Source organism: Pleurodeles waltl, chromosome 7 (genome assembly GCF_031143425.1).
Source record: "Pleurodeles waltl isolate 20211129_DDA chromosome 7, aPleWal1.hap1.20221129, whole genome shotgun sequence".
In the NCBI taxonomy this organism is placed as follows: domain Eukaryota; kingdom Metazoa; phylum Chordata; class Amphibia; order Caudata; family Salamandridae; genus Pleurodeles; species Pleurodeles waltl.
In genome coordinates this window covers 1,128,170,061-1,128,193,290 of record NC_090446.1, presented here as the reverse complement: position 1 = coordinate 1,128,193,290, position 23,230 = coordinate 1,128,170,061, and the positions used below count along the sequence as shown (strand labels likewise).

Sequence of the window (23,230 nt, the reverse complement as noted above, 5' to 3'; positions counted from 1 at the left end):
CACATCTTGAGTCAAGTGGGCAACTACATAAACATAGGATGCTTTCAAATATGGCCTAAAAATGACAAGACGCACCTTTCAAAATTGCAATGCAATCTTGATAGATGACTGACTTACCCACTTCTGTTTCGGGAAAAGTCCCAATCAAAATTAGTTACTGGTACAGCACCAGAGAGGATTGCCTCACTCAACAAGAGGCTGAGAAGAAAAAAATAATTAGGTCCTCTGATACAAAGAGCCTCATTTAATGGTCTTGATTGTTACTATCTAGCCAAAAAAACATTTTAAATATAGTAATAAAAGAGAAAAAACCCTAGAAAAGAGAGCCGTATTCAAAGTGGTGCTTAAATTTTTTGAATATAAGGACTAAAACGAGCAAACTACCAGAAAGACAACAGAACAATGCAAGGGAGTCTACAAACCAATGCACTGGCATGCAGATGCTTACAGATTCAGTAAATCATTGTGGTGTGCTATAGCAAAGGTGTAGGACACAACTGTCTCCAAGGATTTTAATGCAGCTACCACATGGATATTTATAGCTTATAAAGTTATGGAATGTCTCTTAAAGCCCACCAAGTAAAAGACAAAACAACAGGTGACAATATCAGATCGTCAAACATCATCTGTAAACTGACAATAAGCCAGAATGATATGCAGAAGGGGTTTCAGAACTGAAGTACCCTAAACGTGCCCCTGTTCAGCCGGACACAGACATCCTTAAAAACATATATGAGAGGCAAAGTAAATCAGAAGGGTTAAAAAACATGCAGGGGTTAGAAGGAAAGCTAGTGTTACTAACATAGCCATACTTAGTACTCTTGGAAAGAGCAAAACGAATGTGAAGTGACAGGAAAGACATTAGTTTGGGAAGCATGATCACAATGTACCACCTTCAGTATTATTTTTTGCAAAGTGAAGATCCACGACAGATCACACAATACAGACAAAAACAACCTATCGCAAGGAATCATGTCAAATGGACCAAAATCCTCTGTGCTCCCTCTTCAACCACACTGATTCAAATGTAGAGAACTTCACCTGGGTGGGTTGATCCTCTCCCCCCTCTGTGTCCTTGCTGAAGCTGACAATAGACCCAGAGGCATGTTTAGTTCGTCCACTGCTGCCTTTACGACCGGCAGGAGTGTCTGTGGATTTTGGGGTATCACTTGACCATTCACTCTTCTCCTGTTCATTGACCATGTGCACTGCATCCAGCACTTGTCCTGACAGCAAAACATCCCGCACCTGACCAGACAGCAGGGCATCCCGCTCATGTGGCTGGAAATAACAAATAAGATCGTTATACAGATGTAAAGAGGAAGTAGAGAACACTAGAGTACCTTACAAACACAGTTAATGTGGAAACAAAGCCTATCTATAGTCTTCAAATACATTACCATCAACTATAACAGTTGGAGATTGAGCTTCAGGAAGAGAATCAAACAAATGGGTGCTTACTACAATAAAACAAATTTACTGTTCATCAAAATACTCATATACAGAATTCATTCTGGCACACTACAGTATGCAAATACGTTATAGTTATGAAGCAAGTTAATTATCACTGCAATTATAAAGTATTGAGGGACGTGTATACAACATGTTCGGCCAAAGATATTGTGCAGCTGCTTTACTGAGACAGAGGCTGGTACAATCCCTGGCTCAGCCATGCACTGCAGGTGAGATGGGACAGAGGCAGGTGTATGCTGCAACACAGGCTGTTGCATGTCTGACCACTGGTTCTACCCTGGCGCAGAGCCTAGTAAGCATGGATGAAGACTGTGTAGGTGGCTCAGAGGCACGCCGGTGTGACTTTGATGAGCTGAAGGTTATGCAAAGTGTTGATATCCTTATTGGAATTGGGCACAGGACAAGCAGAAGAACACAGTCCCCACAGTCCACTTCGGTTTGAGATTTTTCGTTAAGGAAGGAAATATGTTGAAAAAAGGAGACCACCATTTCTTTGCCTCTCTTTAAATGGTCATTCTCAACAGGGTTATATGAAGACATACATTTTTTTTTAGAGAGGTCATAAAGGGAGAAAGCAGCGATCTGCAAAAGAGTGATAAAGTGGCACTGAGTTTCCAACAGTGGGTTAAAGAGGTGAGGTGGAAACACAGTTATGCAGTCTTGGTATTCAAGTGTGTTGAGATTTAGCTGCACCAGCTGCGGGCTTCGGGCAGACTTTGGGTACCAGCACATTTTCTTTGACAAATTAACCAGTGCTCCTCATCCATTTTCTTTGTCCCAGTCTTTACATTGAGACATTTGCTTTTGTAATACAGATTGGATTTACCTACTTTAACCCTTGATTAAACTGAAAAACAAACACTTATACCCAGTCCATAAATTAGGCTACACCACCATTCATGAGTCATGGCTTCAGCTACCATACGTGTTTCTGTATCAAACCCTGGATGCCAACACTTTCTTTCTCTAAGAGTGATTTTTTGTTTCTTTTCTAAATCTTTACATTCCCTGTGCCAGTGGGCTTTGAATCAATCAAGGTACTCATCCTCTGGTTGGGAAATAACTTGCAGCTATAAGTCGGTTCCTCATACCCATGGGTCATGCTGCCATTGCATCGGATGCATTATTTATAACTACAGTCTTCCCCTGTACACTTCCTGTTGCTGCTACCCGGCCAGCATAGTGGGTTTCGGGTTTGTGAGGATTAGTAAGTTTATTTGGTTAAAGGGTTCTAGCTAGTCTGGCTATAATTTTCTTCCCTACCTTCCCAAGGCTCCTAGGTGTTCCCCCCCCCCCCCCCCCCTTCTACTGGTGCTGCTCTGCAGTTGAGTGTTTTTCATCCATTTGTTTGCTCATACTTTAGGTCTGCTATTGATAGGTCAAGGAATGCGAAGCTCATAGGGAATGGGGTGTGGGTGTGTGGGTGTGGGGGGGGGTTGGAGGGGGGACGTTGGACATGTTCTCCTGCTGGCCTGGAGGATGAACGCCTCTCTTCTCCATACCACTGGTGTTCTGCTCCCTACTCAGAGGCCTCCTGGGTCCCATTATGGCTTTCACTGTGATAGTGGCTTTCATGTGGGGGATACCCGGGAGAAAAGTGGGGTCCACCTGAACATTTTACAGGTGGCCAGCCAACTCCACACAGGTCTTCTCCCACAACTGGTGTCCTGTTTCCTACTGAATAGTCTCCCAGCTTCCTTTATGGCCTTCAGGTGCTCAGGCCCAAAAGAAAGTCTCAAGTCATGCTTTATTATAAAGCAAGACAAACAGCCCTTAGGAGGGTATGAACTGCACATCTGCCCATTGCAAGTGCAACAATTCATTAGCACTGTACTGCATTTTTTAAAGTGAAAAGCCTCTATGTTCGAAGAAAACATTGCCAAAAGGGGAAGAGAGTAGCTGCGGATCGGCACTGAAGGATGCAGAAAGTAAGGGAAAGGAGGTCAGTCAGTCTGCCAGAGTAGATGCTTTATGTCGCCCTCCTTGTATGGCTCCTGGTGCCCAGATGGAGCCAGCACCTTCTACTTGTGTGGGAGGACTACGGAAAAGTTACAGAATCCAGTAAGGTGCCTGGGGCTATTCAACAGGTGAGCAATATACAGGTACACGTATTCACCAAAAGTATTCTTCCTCTTCCCTTTAGCTCTACCTTGCATGCTTACCACGGTGTATAAGTTGGACACAGGGGTAATGCTTCTATCATAAGACCAGATGTTCAGCAACTCAAGACCCAACATTGGCAGGCTCATAAATCTTAAATAATTTCTCCAATCAATATAAGAGTGGTATGAAACATTACAAATGAGAGATGATTGTTACTTATACATGTACGGGAAGCTGTCGTCATGCAGCTGTGCCTGCTTGACTGGCTGAACAAAGGCATCTCAATGACTTCTGAAGATGGATCTCAGCTAAGTAAATAGTTGGTATTTTTCATATACAAATACTCATGTTAGCTCTAAGTGAGTTGCCTTTTATAACGGCAAAGGACTGTTATGAACATCAAGGGTGCACTCGGGTTTCTGTTCTAGTCAGAGGTTCTAAGGTAAGTCCTCCATGGCACTACATTTGGGCTTCTGAAGAATGTGGATTGTCATGATACAGTAACTCTGTTCAATTACAAATATATCTATAAATGTAAATATTTTCTTATATTATGTTGATTTTCTCTTCTTTTGCATGTATGCAAAACAAATGTCTGTCTCCTTGCATAAATATTTATATATGGACAATAGATAATTTCATCTGCAGTTTTTTTAAGAGACAGACCAATAGTTCAGTTTCGCGGCTCTCTTTAATGCTCCTATTTTCTCATTTCGGTTGAAGTATCATTGGAGGCTTAGGGCCTGATTTAGAGTTTGGCGGACAGTGTACCCCATTGCAATGGCACCCTTTATAGTCCGGCAGATTACAGGGTTTATACCGATTGAGTAAAATTACTGAGGCAGCACAAGGGAGTACTGGCTGTTGGAAGGTAAGCCATATAACCACCCACTCGCTTTAGTGCGGAAGGCTTTTTTTCCCTTAATAAAGATTACGTTACTTAACATGTTCTGTTGATCACCTGCTCTGCATACTCCACTATTTAGTGTTGAGTTTAGACTGTTGCAACTTGTTATTCTTCGAAGTCGTCTTTCAAGTCATGAGATATTGGTGACTCTCCTGGTAGTGAACGAGCATGGGCACAGACTCCATTGTTAAGATTGTTTTTTTAACAACGGGTTAGAGCAGGTATGGAGGACTTAGTAGGATGGTACAGTGTGGCCATATGTGTTGTATAAATAACAATAATTGTTTAAGATATTTGTAGTGAACACTAGCTGCTGTGTAAGTGGATGGACGAACAGACGCTTCCAGGGTAACATAATCCGTTTGCAGCTTGTGCAGCTGTAGATACATATGCTCTAGATCAACTGTAAAGCAGTACTCATCTGAGTGGTGGCTAGCCAGTGGATGGTGTAGAGGTTCGAAACAGAGTCCTTAAGTCAGTCTGACATACTCTAGCTGTTGCCATGCAAGAACGTACACACAATAGTTTTTATAAAGGTGTATGGAGCTGACCATGTGGCAGCATTCCAGATGCCAGCTATGGGTATGTTCGAAGGAAGGCCATAGTGGAAGGCACCCCGTTTGCCGTTGGAGTAAGGTCTCTGGTAGGTGGGCAGGTTCCTTTTGGCATTAAGGTAGCAAGTGTGAATGACTTTACCTTCTACATGGGTATACCCTGCCATCAACATGGAGTGACGTTTTTGAGGCTGGATAAGGAAACAAAAGCAGATGTGTTTTAAAGAAGGAATTAGTCCGAGCTATGTAATACATAAAAGCACCCTTCACATCAAGTGTGGGTAGTTCTCTTATTCCTACAGAGAGAAGCTGTAGGAAGAAGACTGGAAAACTCAAATGTCTGGTTAAGATGAAAGGGGGAGACCATACTAGGGAGAAATGTAGGGGTTGATTCTAATGGCAACCCTGTCATAGTGGACCTGAAGAAACATATCTTGGAGTGTGAGGAACTGTAGCCCACAAATACACCTAAACTGTAAACCCCAAACTGTGGAGCAGGGACATGGCAATTTCGGTGTGGGCTCTGCATTCCTGTTTCCTTGCACTCTTGGGCAGCCAATTGTCTAAGCGGGGGAAGAAGTACAGCCCTCCCCACCCCTTCTGAGTTCGGCAGCTACCAAAGCTAGGCAATTGGTGAAGTCCTTTGGGGCGGTGGTTTTTAGGGATGACGACGCAGAGGGAGTAGATGCCTTTGCCCCATTTTTGAGGTGGTACTGGCTCTATGTCTCCTTTCAGAAAGAGCACCTGGACCTCTTTCTGTAGTTTAGTGAAGTGTTCTTGGCTTAGTATGTGAATGCGGGGTGGGATGTTTTAGGTGGGTCGTGGGTGAAGTGAGCTCAAAGCAGCAGCCATGCTAGCCATTGGCCTGTGGTGATTTCCCCCGAGCGGAGGACGAGATCCTCGGAGCCTCCCCCGACAGGTGCTGTGTGAATGCATGAGGAGGGAACGAGCAAGTCAATGTTTGGAGGTGGAAGTTCACTTGGAGGGGGTGCCTCTGCCGCAAACTTGAATTATTACTCATAAAGGTGCCCCATGAGTACTTCACATCTCCCTGTTAGTGATAGACCTGTAGCTGACGTTGGGATGACTGCTTCTGGTCCTGGGAGGTTACCCAAGGCCATTCTCTTGTTTCCTGCCTCTGATAGGAGCCCTTGGCTGATGATATTTGAAGAGAACCCACTGCTTTGGTGGTGTCTGTGTCCATCTTTGTATTTTCCAACATCTTATTAGGCTGCGGACCGCAGAAGTGCTCTCCGTCAAAGGGAAGGTTTAGGGGATGTTGTTGGACCTCTAGCTTACAGACACAAATAAGGAGCCAGGAATGGCAGTGGAGGATCAGAGTGGTGTTTATCCCTATGTATCAGCCAAGTCCAGCACACACCATAAGGTGTAACTAGATATAGCTTTCTCCTCCTCAACAAACTCTTCTGCCCTCTTCCGTTATTGGCAAGGAGATGTTGGAGCGAGTCCTCTATTTCTTCCCAATGCATCCTGTTGTAAATGGGCAGGCAGCCCACAGAACTGTAGATGCGTCAATGTGGTACAGCTCGAACTGTCACTGTTTAAATCCTTAAAAGGATGGTGAGCACCACCTCCGGCATGGGCTACTGCTCTCTTGAGGGTGGTAGGAACCACCAGGGAGCCCGGGGGAACATGCCTTTGATACAGAGGATCAGATGGTGCAGGTTTGAACTTTCTCAATCCTTGATGTTACCACCAGGATTTTACAGGCCCCCTGAGTATTTCTGGGGCATACTTCACCATATCCATCAACACTGAGAGGACTTATAGGGAATGCTTGGCTCTCAACAACAACTCAGCCAGCAAGCTACTGTCATCCAGTAGGGTACTGTGGATATCTACCTTGTCATAGAATGCATGCTGGATGACACAGTAGTATGCAGTGGTATTGTCCAGTGCGGAAGTCCTAATAGGGACATGCTTGAGGTCAGGATCCCCTGGGGGCTCCTCGTTATAATCCTTCTAAGGATTGTGTGTGGGAAGACGGGTGTCCTAAAGTCCTATTCAAGAAAGTAGGGCCTGGGGCTGCCTCAATCAGAATAAAACTCCAGTGATCCCTAAGGAGATGTCATAGGAGGAGGTGGAAGATGTAGAGGAGGTGGAGGACGTAGAGGTGGTGGTAGTGGAGCAGGAGGGAGTGGGGGGGCAGGAGGTGGACTAGCAGCCTTTTCCTCTGTATGCTTGGCAGGCACCAGGTGTAGCGTAGTGCCTGCTTATGGAGTGTCCTTAAAAAAAAGTCTCCACTTTTTAGGCAAAGTGTTTACAGTGGCAGAGATCTGGCCCATGCTGGGAAGAATGATGATGAGTAGCTGCATATTATCAAGCTCTTTTTGGAGTTCCTCGAGAATGGGTCTCTCTTCAGAGTCAGCCGTGGATGGTCTGAGAACAGATGCTTTCTGCGCATTCGTCTTCGACTGAGATGTCTGCTGTGACATCTTGCTGGTAAGTGACTAGAAAACCCATGGGGGTTGATGCTTTTTGGCTGGATCCTGTCTCAGCTCTGACACCATGTCTCGGTGCCGACCGGAGCCTGAGGGAGGCAGTGGACCTGGAGAAGACAGTGGTTTGTGCACTGGGCTTGACTCCTTACCCCAAGGTGGTGGTGCTTGCCCTCGATATATGGGCATTTATGTTTTGGAAGTCTGGGTGGAAGTCTAGGTGTCAACCGCACTCCTGCATCTTGGCATGGAGTTGGTCTGATGTCTAATGTTGACTGAGGTAGAAGGGGTATCTTCCAGTGACCACCTTCCTCCTCTTCCGCCTCTGAAGAATTGGATCATACGTTTTCTGGGCTGGGCTGATACATCATCATCTTACTTCTCTTTGGAGAGGCATAAATTACAGACAGCCTGAGGTCGGCCAAGGGATACTTTGAGTGGCACTGATGGCATCACTTGAAGGGTGTCCATTTCAACACACTCTATGCCTTTTAATTCACCATTTCAGAACTTTACAAGAAGGAACAATTACCAAACCGGAAATACTATGGACAAAGAGGTGGTTTCCAAAAATCAAATGTTCATCACTACAAACAGGGTTATTTGAGCCAGCAAGAACAAAGTTATTCATTGCATGGAAAGCACTATCGGTAGTCCAATAATTAATGGGTGTGACTCCCTAAGACCAATCTTGCTAATGTGACTCCATGACTTGCCAGTCCTGGATCACAGCCATAATTTTAGATGGAAAAGGCTTGGGTGTTCCTTCCGGCATGGCCGAGCACCATCTCAGACAACTAAGTTCTGGAAACGATTCAGAATGGACATTCTGTAGAAACTGTTTTATTAACACATCTCCAACCTCCAAAGAAGGGAAACTATCTTTCTCTAGAAGGAATGCAGGATGAAATCTTAAAACTCTCCCTCAAAACGTATTAGAGCTAACTTTGAAAGGACTGAAACCAAAGATTTTATTTGAGATTCTTCATTAAGAAAAACATCATGAGATGGCTTCCTGTGTTACAACTACGTAATTCAACAAGTTTATTGAGAAATAAAGCTTCAAGATGGTGTCCATAGGCCTGAAAGATGCATACATTAATATACCAATCCACATTGTCATTGAAAATATCAAAGGTCAGCACTATAAATGAAAGGCCCTGCCATTGGACCTCAAGACAGTTTCATTAATCTTTATATTGCAAGCAGCAGTAGCAACACATTTACATCCTCCTGGGGTGCGAGTCTTCCCCTATTTGTACAAAAGGCTCCTAAAGGCACACAAGAAACAAGAAGTAAATTACACCATTCACAAGACCCTCAGTCTGTTACAACAGTTGGGTTTGACTATGAACAGAACAAAACAAAACCTTTACCCTACAACTGATATGTTGTTTCTAAAAGCACCATTTGTTCAAACACTCTGAATGTGTTCCTGTCTGTAGGAAAGTACCATCTTGCCTGGCATGTTACCCCCATATTTCACTATATATATGTTGTTTTAGTCTATGTGTCACTGGGACCCTGCCAGGCAGGACCCCAGTGCTCATAAGCATGTGCCCTGTATGTGTTCCCTGTGTGATGCCTAACAGTCTCACTGAGGCTCTGCTAACCAGAACCTCAGTGGTTATGCTCTCTCTGCTTTCCAAATTTGTCACTAACAGGCTAGTGACTAAATTTACCAATTCACATTGGCATACTGGTACAACCATATAATTCCCTAGTATATGGTACTGAGGTACCCAGGGTATTGGGGTTCCAGGAGATCCCTATGGACTGCAGCCTTTCTTTTGCTCTGACAATTCTTACACAGGCCTGCCAGTGCAGCCTGAGTGAAATAACGTCCACGTTATTTCACAGCCATTTACCACTGCAGTTAAGTAACTTATAAGTCACCTACATGTCTAACCTTCACCTGGTGAAGATTGGGTGCAAAGTTACTTAGTGTGTGGGCACCCTGGCACTAGCCAAGGTGACCCCACATCGTTCAGGGCAAATTCCCTGGACTTTGTGAGTGCGGGGACACCATTACACGTGTGCACTGTACATAGGTCACTACCTATGTACAGCGTCACAATGGTAACTCCGAACATGGCCATGTAACATGTCTAAGATCATGGAATTGTCCCCCCAATGCCAGAATGGCATTGGGGGGACAATTCCATGATCCCCCGGGTCTCTAGCACAGAACGCGGGTACTGCCAAACTGCCTTTCCGGGGTCTCCACTGCAGCTGCTGCCAACCTCTCAGACAGGTTTCTGCCCTCCTGGGGTCCAGGCAGCCCTGGCCCAGGAAGGCAGAACAAAGTATTTCCTCTGAGAGAGGGTGTAACACCCTCTCCCTTTGGAAATAGGTGTGAAGGCTGGGGAGGAGTAGCCTCCCCCAGCCTCTGGAAATGCTTTGATGGGCACAGATGGTGCCCATCTCTGCATAAGCCAGTCTACGCCGGTTTAGGGATCCCCCAGCCCTGCCTGCTCTGGCGCGAAACTGGACAAAGGAAAGGGGAGTGACCACTCCCCTGACCTGCACCTCCTAGGGGAGGTGACCAGAGCTCCTCCAGTGTGTCCCAGACCTCTGCCATCTTGGAAACAGAGGTGTCTGTGGCACCCTGGACTGCTCTGAGTGGCCAGTGCCAGCAGGTGATGTCAGAGGCTCCTTCTGATAGGCTCTTACCTCTCTTGGTAGCCAATCCTCCTTCCTAGGTAGCCAAACCTCCTTTTCTGGCTATTTAGGGTCTCTGCTTTGGGGATCTCACCAGATAACGAATGCAAGAGCTCATCAGAGTTCCTCTGCATCTCCCTCTTCACCTTCTGCCAAAGGATCGACCGCTGACTGCTCAGGACGCCTGCAAAACCGCAACAAAGTAGCAAGACGACTACTAGCAACCTTGTATCGCTTCAACCTGCCGGCTTTATCGACTGTTTCCAGGTGGTGTATGCTCTGGGGGTAGCCTGCCTCCTCTCTGCACCAGGAGCTCTGAAGAAATCTCCTGTGGGTCGACAGAATCTTCCCCCTGCAACCGCAGGCACCAAAAGACTCCATCACTGGTCCTCTGGGTCCCCTCTCAGCACGACGAGCGTGGTCCTTGGAACTCAGCAAATCTGTCCAGGTGACTCCCACAGTCAAGTGACTCTTCAGTCCAAGTTTGGTGGAGGTAAGTCCTTGCCTCCACACGCTAGACTGCATTGCTGGGTACCGCGTGATTTGCAGCTGCTCCGGCTCCTGTGCACTCTTCCAGGATTTCCTTTGTGCACAGCCAATCCTGGGTCTCCGACACTCCTTCCTGCATTGCACAACCTTCTGAGTTGGCCTCCGGCGTCGTGGGACTCCCTTTTTGTGACTTTGGGTGGACTCCGGTTCACTTTTCTTCTAAGTGCCTGTTCAGGTACTTCTGCGGGTGCTGCCTACTTCTGTGAGTGCTCACTACGTTGCTGGGCGCCCCCTCTGTCTCCTCCTCCTAGTAGTGACATCCTGGTCCCTCCTGGGCCACAGCAGCACCCAAAAACCCTAACGGTGACCCTTGCAGCTAGCAAGGCTTGTTTGTAGTCTTTCTGCGTGGGAACACCTCTGCAAGCTTCATCGCGACGTGGAACATCCATCCTCCAAAGGGGAAGTTCCTAGTCCTCTTCTTTCTTGCAGAACTCCAAGCTTCTTCCAACAGGTGGCAACTTCCTTGCACCCTCAGCTGGCATTTCCTGGGCTCCTGCCCACTCTCGACACTGCCGCGACTATTGGACCTGGTCCCCTTGTCTTACAGGTACTCAGGTCCGGAAATCCACTGTTGTTGCATTTCTGGTGTTTGTTATTCCTGCAGAATCCCCCTATCACGACTTCTGTGCTCTCTGGGGGTAGTAGGTGCACTTTACACCTACCTTTCAGGGTCTTGGGTTGGCTATTTTTCTAACCCTCACTGTTTTCTTACAGTCCCAGCGACCCTCTACAAGCTCACATAGGTTTGGGGTAAATTTGAGGTTCGCATTCCACTTTTGGAGTATATGGTTTGTGTTGCCCCTATACCTATGTGCTCCTATTGCAATCTATTGTAACTTTACACTGCTTGCATTACTTTTCTTGCTATTACCTGCATAATTTTGGTTTGTGTACATATATCTTGTGTATATAACTTATCCTCATACTGAGGGTACTCACTGAGATACTTTTGGCATATTGTCATAAAAATAAAGTACCTTTATTTTTAGTACTTCTGTGTATATTGTGTTTTCTTATGATATTGTGCATATGACACCAGTGGTATAGTAGGAGCTTTACATGTCTCCTAGTTCAGCCTAAGCTGCTTTGCCATAGCTACCTTCTATCAGCCTAAGCTGCTAGAAACACCTCTTCTACACTAATAAGGGATAACTGGACCTGGCACAAGGTGTAAGTACCTCTGGTACCCACTACAAGCCAGGCCAGCCTCCTACACTGTCTCAAAAGCAAAGTGAGAGACTTACGACTTTAGCCTGGGACATCCAAGTGAAGGCACATAAATTCAAGGTGGTGCTGTATGAAGTTTCAGTGCTTCCATTTTGTATGTCAAAGTCACTTGCAGGTATTTATGTCCCTTTTAAAGTACAATTAGATCTTCAGTGGCAAAAAGTCACCAATCATTGGGACAGTCAGATAACGATTACTTTTGCTCTCTGATGGTGGATGATGGAACAGAATTTATTTTAGGGGGCAGAGATTATTGATTCAAAAACCAAAATTCCATCTGAGGAAAGATGACTCTTTCAAGGACTGGGACTCTCATCTTCAAGACTGTGCAGCAATTTGACTTTAGATTCAACAGGTATAGTCCCTCGATATGAAATGTACTAGATCGGACAGTAGTAATATTCGCATTGGGAGCATTATTGTCACATGTCCAAAATAAAGAGGTGCTGATAAAAAAAGACACAGTATGACAACCTAGCACTACGTTGTCAACAAAATGGAATCTGATCTCAAAATCTATGACAAGGAAGCACAATGACTATGGCAGTGGGTTTTGGGTCAGAGTCACACAGAGAGTCAGGCTGGTGCCAGTTTCACAATGTGTAGGCGGATCTTCTCAGCAGGAAAGCCAATGAATGACATGAGAGGGAGATAGATTTGTTCACAGTTACAAATGATGTTTCAAAGATGTGGAAGTTAAATTCCATATTGATTTGTAACTCCAGATAACACAAAATCCAGATTCTTCGGAAGCAGGTGATGGTATTCATTTACTCATGACCATTCAATGCCATGGTAAGACACATTTCTTTATACTTTTCCAAACACAGGAATTCCCCAAGGTTCTACGAAAAGCCAGTTGGAGTTGTATCATCTCATCTTACATGCTCTAGTGTATGTCAAACAGTTCTGTTACACAGATCTAAGGGATCTATTGGTGGCCAGGCTGATCCAGTTTAATGCAGCTCCATGTCATCTGTTAAAACACCACAGCTAGGCACTGCATCACAATCCGGATTCCCTTCACTTGACTCCTTGGCTCATTCAGGGGTGTGGATCTTTAAATTTAGTTCTGAAATACTTTAAAATCCTGCGTATAGGGAGGGATGATCCCAGGAATGCAACTTACATTATCAAGTGAAAAAGATCTTTTAGCTGGACAAAAGGGCTGAACATTAATCTGCTTCAGGTGGACCTAAATACTTCTTGCCTTATCTACTTCATGTGGCTGAGTTAGGCCATTAACACTCTTCAATGGGAGTCCACTTAACAGCATATCCAGATATTTCTATCTCCTTCTAGACATTCTCCAATTTCCACTGGAATCAGAGAAGAATTTATGAAAGGCTTAACTAGAATTTTTCTTCCATGGTGTAAGCATTCACTTGCTTGGGAACTAAAAACAGAATTGAGGGCTGGGTGAGGGTGGGTCAGAAATACAGCTTAGAAGGTTTTTTGATTAGTTGCTTTGCATTGGTGATTTTTTAAGATCACTCACAACAGAAAAAAATATCAAAATGAATCCGTCTGCAGAGAATTATCTTGATGAAAATGAATCCTAATACTAAAACGAACAGATAAGGTCTACTGCGCCTTTTTTCTTCTAATGTTGTTATTCTTTTTTGTTCTCTCCCTTTCCAGCTGCCTTGCGTTATGACTCTGCTGACAAACTCTTTAAAGAAGATATATATCTGGTAAATTATGAGAAAACTAGAATCTTCCTAGTTAATTTTCCTCACACTACATGGGTATTCCTCATCAGGGGTAGTCTGAGGTCTATCTATGACAGCCCAAGGCAGTAGTATGAGGTAACTTGAACCATGCCATAAGAGACATCCATCAAAGTGGTTAAGTACCTCCGATAACGTTCAACCACACTGACCCATTCCCTGTGCAAACCAGGATGCAGGGAGTGACAACAAATGGAAGTTTTCCTCTGAAGCATACAAGGCGCCTTCATTGGTTTTCGTCCTAAATGCAACCAGCCCTTCGGTTGGTGTTATTTTAAATCACCCCTGTAGCCATAGCCCTCCAGGACTGTGGTAGGCTACAACATTACCGCTCATGGGGCACAAGTCTTCACACCAAAAGTCTTCCTGGCACTCGCAATACTCTGGCTCCTACTACTTTTTTTGTAATAGACTTGACTTCCTCCTCCGGCTCTGCCTGTCTGCCCGTATCTTCTACTTTCTAATTCAGGGGTGGCCCTTCTATGTGAAGACACTTCCTCCTGCTCAGGCTCCTGCTTAATGGTTGAGTCCCTCTATATTTACTTTGAAAAAAGTCCTCTTCCTCTTTCCTCACCCCTGTGAAGTGACTCCGACCTTTGCGTCTTGTTCTCTCTTTCCCGAAAGTTCTCCTTTTCTTACTTTTTAGTCTGGCTGGCGGCACTGGACCTCAGAGAGTTGCCTAAAGAGGAGCGCTTTGTGCAGATAAATATAGATTTTTCACCCCGCTCACTTAACAAGGAATATCACGAAAAGCCCTTTCAAACCTATCTACAAGTCGCTTTTGCATATGTTTGCATGAAAAACTGCTTTTCCTGTGTCAACGACTTCCAGCAGAGGAGTGAGGGAAGTTAAAGTTTTTTTCAGAAAAAGCACCATTTTAAAATATTTTAAAGACTTTCTTTTCACCAAAAGGGCCTTCCTAATGCCACTTAAATGAGAGTCTACATGCTAACATTCTTCGCTCTGATGTTAGAGTCAGACAGAAATGGTACTGCACAGACAGTAAACAATACTTAAAATAATAAGTACTTTGCACAAATCAGATAAACTTTTTTGTGTCACCTGACAGGAAGGGTAAAGGTGACTCTATATCAAAACAAGGCATTCCCAGATGTATTGCTTTGTGCAACACTTCCTGACATTCAAATGCTAGCAGGCCACTGCCACACAAGACGGGAGCTTATTCAACAAGAGGCACTGCAACCACAGAAGCACAGTTTGCTGGAATGCAACTCACAGACCGATTCAAAGCTGTCAAGCGGACCTTGATGCATAACTTTACAAAACACTGTCGCAAAGCAATTCGCAGTTACCACCAGTGTCACACTGGTGGGACCCCTTCCCCTTTGTGAACGGCCCTGAAAACGGACCACTGCCTGCTCTGAAAAAATGAAACTGACATTTTTTCGTGTGTAATGCAACTCGTTTTTCTTTAAGGGAAACAGGCTGCATTACAAAAAAAAAAAAAAAAAAAACTGCTTTATTTAAAAGCAGTTACAGACATGGTGGTCTGCTGTCTCCAGCAGGCCACCATCCCTGTGAGTGCTGCAACTCGCAAGGGGGTCGCAAATTGCGACCCACCTCATTAATATTAATGAGGTGGGCCTTTACGACCCCCTTGCGACTCGCAGATGTTGTCAGGGACAGCATCCTGCATTGCGACTCGCAATTTGCGATTCGCAATGCCGGAATTTGCTACATCTGGCCCTAAATCTGTGGAGAATTAATCCTGAATTGTTAAATAGTGTAGGAGGCTGGCTTAGTATATGGTGTACACCTATAGGTGAGGTACCCTATACTAGGTCCAGGCAACCTAATGATAGTGTAGATATCTCAAGATAACCAGAGCTCTCATAGGGTAGGGTGACCAGACCTCCGGACAGTCCTGGGTTTTCGATGACTGTCCCAGCGTCCCAACACTTGTGGCAAAAACAGATAAATGTCCCGGTTTTGAGAGAGGTCAGGTGAGCACACACATTTTGGCTCACATTCAAACTGGCCCTCTCATGGCACCAAAGACAGAGATTTGTTTAAAAGACTCTCCTGCTGTGCCTCACTTAATTCAGGCAGCACAGCAGGATTTATTGGGGGGGGGGGGATTAATTAACCCCTTTAGAGCCTATGACCTGAGGCCAGATTCACAAAGCCCCTTCTACAACACATGGCAGCATGTTTGAGGAAGTCTTTAATTTTCATGCCACAGAGGTGTGCGTTTCTGTAGCATGGAATTGAAAGACTTCCTTGGCCATGTCTGTATGGGCAGTACAGTGTCAACATTTATGGACAGTACAGTGTCAACATTTAGTCCTGTTTCTATGTCAATGGCTGTCCCGTTTGTTTATTCTGGAAATCTGGTCACTCTATCATAGGGATAGCTGTGGAGAGCAGCTAAGGCTTAGCCAGGTGGGTGTAAAACAGTTGCAAATACCACAGAGGCCAGTCAGTAATGCACACACAGGAAAGAACCACACCAGCGTTAGTAAAATATGTAATATTTATTTAAACTAACACTCTAGAACTAACTTTGGCATATCTCCTAACCTGAGATATGGCCATACAAGAATATACTTAGCAACAGTTAAGTAAAGGCATAAAATAACTTGGGCCCCTATAAGGGGGCAAACATATACTAAAAAAAATTGAATGAGAAACTCACTCTCAACCCACACTACCACCCAAGGACCTTTAGGACTGGGCAAGTACTAAAACCCCGAACGTAAGTAGGTAGGATTCCCCAGGCACCCATGTGCAGAGTAGAAATCTCAGGTCAGTGTCCACAGGCTAAGATGGGGAAGTCGCGGGTGGAGTTTTCTCGTTTCAGGACCCTTCCCAGAGGGCCCTGTGGAAACCTGTTGAGACAAGGGAAGTTGGATAGTGCTCCCATCCGTGGACACCCAGAACAGTGGAGTACCCACACCAGGGAGCCCAGGGGTATAGGGGTGAAGTTGTGTTGGAAACTCCTGGTGAAGTTAATGGGGATCTCGGTTGACCAGCTGCTGCTGTGACCCGTGGATGAGGTCAGTGGAACCCAGGAGTGGAATCTGGAAGAAGGGGATCTAAGGAGAGAGGGGACAGAGCCCAGACCACCCGGAGGTGCCCAAGCAATGCAGGAGGGCAGTGCCCACCATTCTCAGTGATGTTTCCTAATGGACAGTGAAGAAGTGCAGCTGTGGTGTCCAGGCGATGCAGGAGGATCCCAGGAGTCATCCATGAGCCGCCCCATGCGGGTTGTCGGATTTCAAGCCTTGGCAAATGCAGAGATGCATTACAAGGAGTTTACAGGATTTGTGGGAACAGTCAAGGTCTAGGTGACCCAACCTTGGCAGGCAGGTCAGGATCAGCCCTTCGCAATTAGTAGAGCCAGCAGGAATTGTCAGAGCCCTCCAGCAGGACCCTCTGGCAGCAGGCACAGGGAGTCACAGGGAGACCTCAGCAGCACAGCAAAGAGGGATGCCCATGTCAAAGGAGTTGCAAACAGGACTTCATTCTTGGAGCTGGAACGTGTTGGAGGCTGGGGCATTTGGAGCTAGGAGGTCTTTTGACTGAAGAGCCAACAAGCCTTGTCAAGGACAAGCAGATGCAGTGCGCACAGGGGTTCCAGCCAAGCAGCTCTAGCGATGGACCACAAACTTCCCAGTTGCAAGGAAGATAGGTCAGACCTCTGGAGAGCCACAGAACCACCACCTGTGTTGCAGAGCCTTGGAGAGTCCATGCGACAGCAGGATCTACAAGCTGGTCATCGTTGAGGTGCCTACAGATGCAGGGGAATGACTCCTTCTCTCCAAGTGAGATTCCTTTCAGTTTTCTTAAGTGCTGACAGAGTCCCAGTGACACTGGAGGATGCACAGCTACGGGGTTGCAGAAGTCTTTGTAGAACTTGGAAACAAAGTTGCAGTAGAATCCCTCCTACTGGTTAAAGACTTGCTTCAGGTTCCAGCGAAGAACAGCAGCGGTTTCGGTGTCCAGGTTGCAGAATGGTCTTGCAGACGGTTCCTAAAGTCTTGCAGATGAATCTGGAGTCACACCCTGAGGGGATCCCTTAAGTAACCCAGGAAGGGGGTTGGACATCAACTGCAGTGACCCACCTATAGGGGGGAGGAGTCAGGGACGTCACTAAGCGGGACTAATTAGTCATATGCTCCAAGGGACCTCTGCTCATCTTATTGTAAGATGGCAGAATCAAGTGGCAGAGCTCTGTGCACCTCCCTATGGGAGGAGCTGGACAGGAGGGTGGTCACTCCCCTGTCCTTTGTGTGGTTTTACACCAGAGCGAGAGATGGGGGCTCTCGCACTGGAGTAAGGATAAATTACTTACCTGTAATCCTGCTTCTCTTCCAGGGGAATCCTCATCAAAGTCCTAACACTGAATTTTCCCACCCTCACGCAGGGACCCGTTGCACATAACATTATTTATATATATATATATATATATATATATATATATATATATATATATATATATATATATATATATATATATATATACACACACAATGTATATGTAGCACATAAAACTGTCTCTATAAATAAAAGACATACATGCAGCCTATATTAAAAGGGTAAAAACATGTTTAATTTTAGTTAATCAGAAAGACAGAGTGCAATACCATCTTTTATTGAATGGAAAACTGCAATGAAAAACAAAGACATTTTTAGCCAATAGGCTGCATTCAGATTAACACAGTAAATCAAATAAATGGTACTGTGCCTTTAAAACCTTAAGAACTCTAGTATCCCACCATGCCTCAGAGGTCAGAGCGAGGCGACAGTTAAGTCTGTACTTTTTTTTTTACCGCAGAATGAAACACCACTAAGAATGAACTGCGGAATGCGAGGTTTGACCGGGTAGGTGGGAGAGTTGCTTATGACTTTGATGAGGATTCCCCTGGAAGAGAACTCGGATTACAGGTAAGTAACTTATCCTTCTCTTCCAGGGGATCCTCGCCAATAGTCCTAAGCACTGAATAGAATAGCAAGACCATCCCATACCTCTGCTGATGAAACTTGACTAAGCAACAGCAGCTGACTTCTTTACTGAAACAAGTTTCGCAATGAGGCCTGTCCCACTTGGGGGCCTGCTCTAGCATCTGAATCGAGACACTAGTGTCTTGTGAAAGTATGTACAAATCTCCACGCTACAGATTTCGAAGATGGGGCCATTTTTCAGAAGATCTATTGTTGCTGACTTGCACCTGGTAGAATGGGCCTTGGGCCTGGCAGGCAACTGCTTATTAACTAACTGCTAGGAAAATACAATGCAGGAAACTATCCATCTGGAGACAGTTTCTTTGGAAGCAGCCATGCCTGTTCTCAGTGGACCATAATTCACAAATAAATCATCAGCCCGTCTAATGTTTTTTTTTTATCCAAATAAAACTTTAGAACTCTTTTTAGCTACAAAGAGTGTACAGCTCTCTCCGCTGGCGTGGATGGTTTGAGGAAGAACGTAGGGAGCAAGATAGTTTGGTTAATATGGAAATCAGAAACCACCTTGGGAAGGAAACTAGGATGGATTCTCATTACTACCCTATTATCATGGAACACTGTATAAAGCTCTTTTGCACAGAGAGCCTGAATTTCGCTTACCCTGCATGCTGAGATAATAGCGACAAGAAAAGCTGTTTTCCATGAAAGATGTTGCAGAGAAGACTCATGTATAGGCTCAAAGGGTGGACATAATAGTTCCAAAAGTACTACATTCAGCTCCTGGGGCAGAGGGTGCGCGAACAGGAGGGAAAACTTTTAAGCCCTCTAAAAAATCTTTGGCAGGCATTTGAAAAAATGATGTCTGAGAAGGCGATATTCAATAAGCAGTTATAGCTGCAAGATGTACTTCATTGATGAAAACCGCAAACCTGATTTTACTAGATGGAGGAGATAAGGTAATAGGACATCCTCCTGCCCCAGATTTGGGTGTAAATTATTCTGGATGTACCACATATAAAAAACCTTTCCCATTTAAACACATATGAACATCTTGTTGATGGTCTTTTGGACTCCTTGAGAATGTTCATGCATTCCTGCAAAAGACCTAGATGACCATATTGCAGGAATTCAGGAGCCATAATGTCAAGCTCAGCGAGGGAAGGTTGGGATGGATTATCTTTCCCCCAAGCTTGTGGAGGAGATCCGGTCTGCTTGACACTCTGTGTGGTCTCTATGACGGATGGAGTAGGTCCGTGTACCACCACTGACGAGGCCATGCTGGGGCTATCAGGATCATCCTGGTCCTGGACCTGTAAAACTTGTTGATGACCGTCGGCATCAGAGGAATGGGAGGAAATGCTTAAAGAAAACCTTCTGACCAGTTGATCAAAAGGGCACTCCCCTTTGTCCCAGGTTGGTAAAACCTGGATGCAAAGCTTGGGCATTTTTAGTTTGCTTCGTCTGCAAACAGGTCTTTTGCAGTTGCCCCAATTCCTGAAATAGCTTGAACAATGTTGCAGTTTAGAACCCAGTCGTGATCTTATGTATACATGCGGCTCAGAGAATCTGCTTGGGTGTTCAGGGATCCTGGTAGGTGAACGGCGATGTTTTGTTAAGTTTCTGGCTAGTAGCCGCTTCCAGCAGTCTTACGCTTCCAGCAATAGGGATCGTGAGCAGGTCCTGCCTTGCTTGTTCAGGTAATGCCTTGTAGTCATGTTGTCTCAATGAACAAGCAGAGAATTTGTTTGTATGGATGGATAGAGGGATTTCATTGCTAGATTGACTTCTCTGAGTTCCATTATGTTTATGTGATAAAGTTGCTCCTTGTCTGAACACAAGTCCTGAACTTGCAGAGTTCCCATGTGAGCCCCACAACCGTGAACAGAAGCATCTGTGATCAAAGTTTGTGTGAGAAGTTCCTGTTGAAAAGGAACTCCTATTTGTAAATGATGGTTCTGCATCTACCAGTGGATTGATCGTTCGACTTCTTGTGTGAGGACTATCTTTTTGTCCCATTGGTTGGAATATTGAGACCACTGATCTTCCAGAGCTTGTTGTAGAAGTCTCATGTGTACCTTGGCATTGGGAACAATGAGGATGCAGGAGGCCATTGATCCCAGCAGCGATGCCACTTGTCTGGCACATGGACGAGGAGTGCAGAGGAGAGAATGACATTTCATGTTGATTGAGTATGACCTTTCCTCCGAAGGTTACACTTTTGCGTGGTTTGTATCAAGAGTTGCTCCTAGATAATGAGTACTTTCAGTTGGCATCTGCGTACATTTCTTGATGTTGATCTGTAGACCAAGACTTTGCAGAGTTGCAAGGCAAATCCGATAATGTTGTTGCACTAGTACCGGAGAGGCACTCTTGATCAGCCAGTAGTCTAGGTATGGATAGACGAAGATTTGCTTCCTCCTCAGATGTGCAGCAACCACCACCATGCATTTTGAAAATGTTCGGGAAGCTGATTTTAGGCCGAAGGGAAATGCTTTGTACTGGTAGTGCTTGGATGATACCCTGAAGCGCAAAAACTTCCGATGTTTTCTTGCAATTTGAATGTGGATTTAGGCATCCTGAAGATCTATGGAGCACATCCAGTCCCCATGATGGAGTTGGGGGTAAATTTGGTGATGGGCAAGCATCCTGAATTTTTCTTTGCGGATGAACTTGTTCAGGAGTCGCAGGTCTAACATTGGTCGGTCCTTTTTTTCTGGAGGAGAAAATAGAGTGAATAAACTCCTGTCCCCCATTGTGAGAGTGGACCTACTTCTATTGCTTCTTTTTGAAGCAACGTGTCTAGTTTTTTTTGCAATAAGACTGCCAGATGGCGGAATGTTTCTTTTGGTAGTACTGCCAGGGGAGGAGATTTGAACCGGAGTGAGTAACCACTTTTTGTTTGTTATTTGTTATAGTGTGCCACTCTTAAGTGCTTGACGATGCTTCCCCACTCCAGAGTGGGAGACGGAGAAGAGGGAAGCCATGATTCACTGCTTTGTCTAAGCTTTGGGACGGTCTGGAAGTACTCATTCATGTTCCTGGACGTCGAGGATAGTGATGCGACCAGGTATGTTGTTGCCATTGTGGTACCCAGTGAGGGGTTTGAACCCTCTGATGAAAATGGCATTGGTCATAAGGTTTATACCTATGCCTGAATTCATTTTGCTTCTCAAGCCCCAGTGCCTTGCCCTCCGCTTTCAACTTGGCCATTTCATCATCTGCATGTGTGCTGAGGAGGGATGATCCAGTGAACAGAAGATTTAAAATTCTTTCTCGTGCTTCAGGCTTTAGTCCTGTTAGCCTGAGCCATGAAAAACACCATGTAGTGATGCCAGGAGAACAGCCATGAGCAGAGAGGTCAGAGGCATCAGCTGCCGCACTGATGATTTGGTTTGCCACTAGACCTCCCTCTTCTAAGGTTTCCTGAAAAATCTTGTTGGTCCTCCTTCAGCAGTTTTTGCGTAAATCTGGAGAGCAACCTATCATACCTCCTGAGTAATGCAGTTGCACTGGGGGACCTTGATGAACGATGCAGAGTTGTTACGCATTTCCTTCCCCATCAAATTGAATTGTTTACTGTCTTTATTCGGTGGTGCTGTCAAGGATGAGGCAGTGGCATGGGTCTTTTTTTGCAGCTGCTACAACCACCGAATCTGGGGGAGGATATGATCTGAGAAACAGGGGGTCTTGATCAGGTGCATTATATTTTTTCTGACGCCTCAATGGTGCAGCTATTGCGCACGCTGGAGTGAGAAAAGTCTGTATAGCAGGTTCCAGAAGACCTGGCACTAGAGGAAGTAGTGGACTAGAGGAAGACCTATGATGGAGCATTTCAAAAATTAAAGATGATGTGGACACAGGCATTGCAATATCTATGTTTAACTTTGTCGCTCCTCTGATCAGCACATCATTGAACGTAAGCAGGTTGTCCACAGGGAAGACTCTAGCCGGGAGAGGGTAGGCTGGGGGCAGGGGAATAGAGGGGGGGTCAGACTGCAGTGGTGAATAGTCCCTAATGGATGAGCGAGAGGTTGAAGACGAAGAAGGTGATCTATGCCTTTGAGATCTGGAGCGGTAGTAGTTACATGATCTCTAATGAGATCATTCATGCAAAGATCTATATGTTGATCTGTGAGATCGTGGTCTTTTACTTGGCGATTTATGCTTGTGTAGACTGCTAGATCTGCGTGGAGTCCTAGGAACAGGTGTATGTCTGGATGGTGAATAGGTTTGGGAATAATCCGAACCTGGAGCCAGATGTAGTCGAGGGAGACGTGGAGATCGTACTGGAGACTTATCTGTCGCTGGAACTGTCTCTGCAAGTATGGATACGATCTCTGAGGAAAGAGATCTACTTCTCAGTGTCGAGAATCTTGGATGTGACATCGCTTTTGGTCTGTCCAGCTGACGTCGTACCTGACCTGACTTCGATAGTGCTTGACGTCGAGTGTCTGTCGACCGCGATATTGGACCCTACATAGGCAGTGTTGATGTTGAGTGATGGGGGGATAGGTCTTGACGTCGAATCTTGTTGTACTGTTGAACTCTTGTGTGGCGTTGGATGAGTCAACGGTGAACCTGCTGCTGACTACTTAGCTTGCCTCGATGTCGATTGACCATGTCTCGACAGTGACTTCTCCG

General features: G+C 45.3%; 1 protein-coding gene across 9 annotated transcripts in view; it reads right to left on the bottom strand.

Annotated features, from left to right (window-relative positions):
* TMEM94 (transmembrane protein 94) overlaps positions 1-23,230 on the bottom strand; it is a 543,968-nt gene that overhangs the window by 236,652 nt on the left and 284,086 nt on the right. For all 9 annotated transcript variants that reach the window (XM_069200153.1, XM_069200150.1, XM_069200148.1 and 6 more), the window contains one exon: positions 1,042-1,281. In XM_069200153.1, the coding sequence (XP_069056254.1) occupies positions 1,042-1,281 (240 nt within the window). The remainder of the gene's footprint in view (positions 1-1,041; positions 1,282-23,230) is intronic.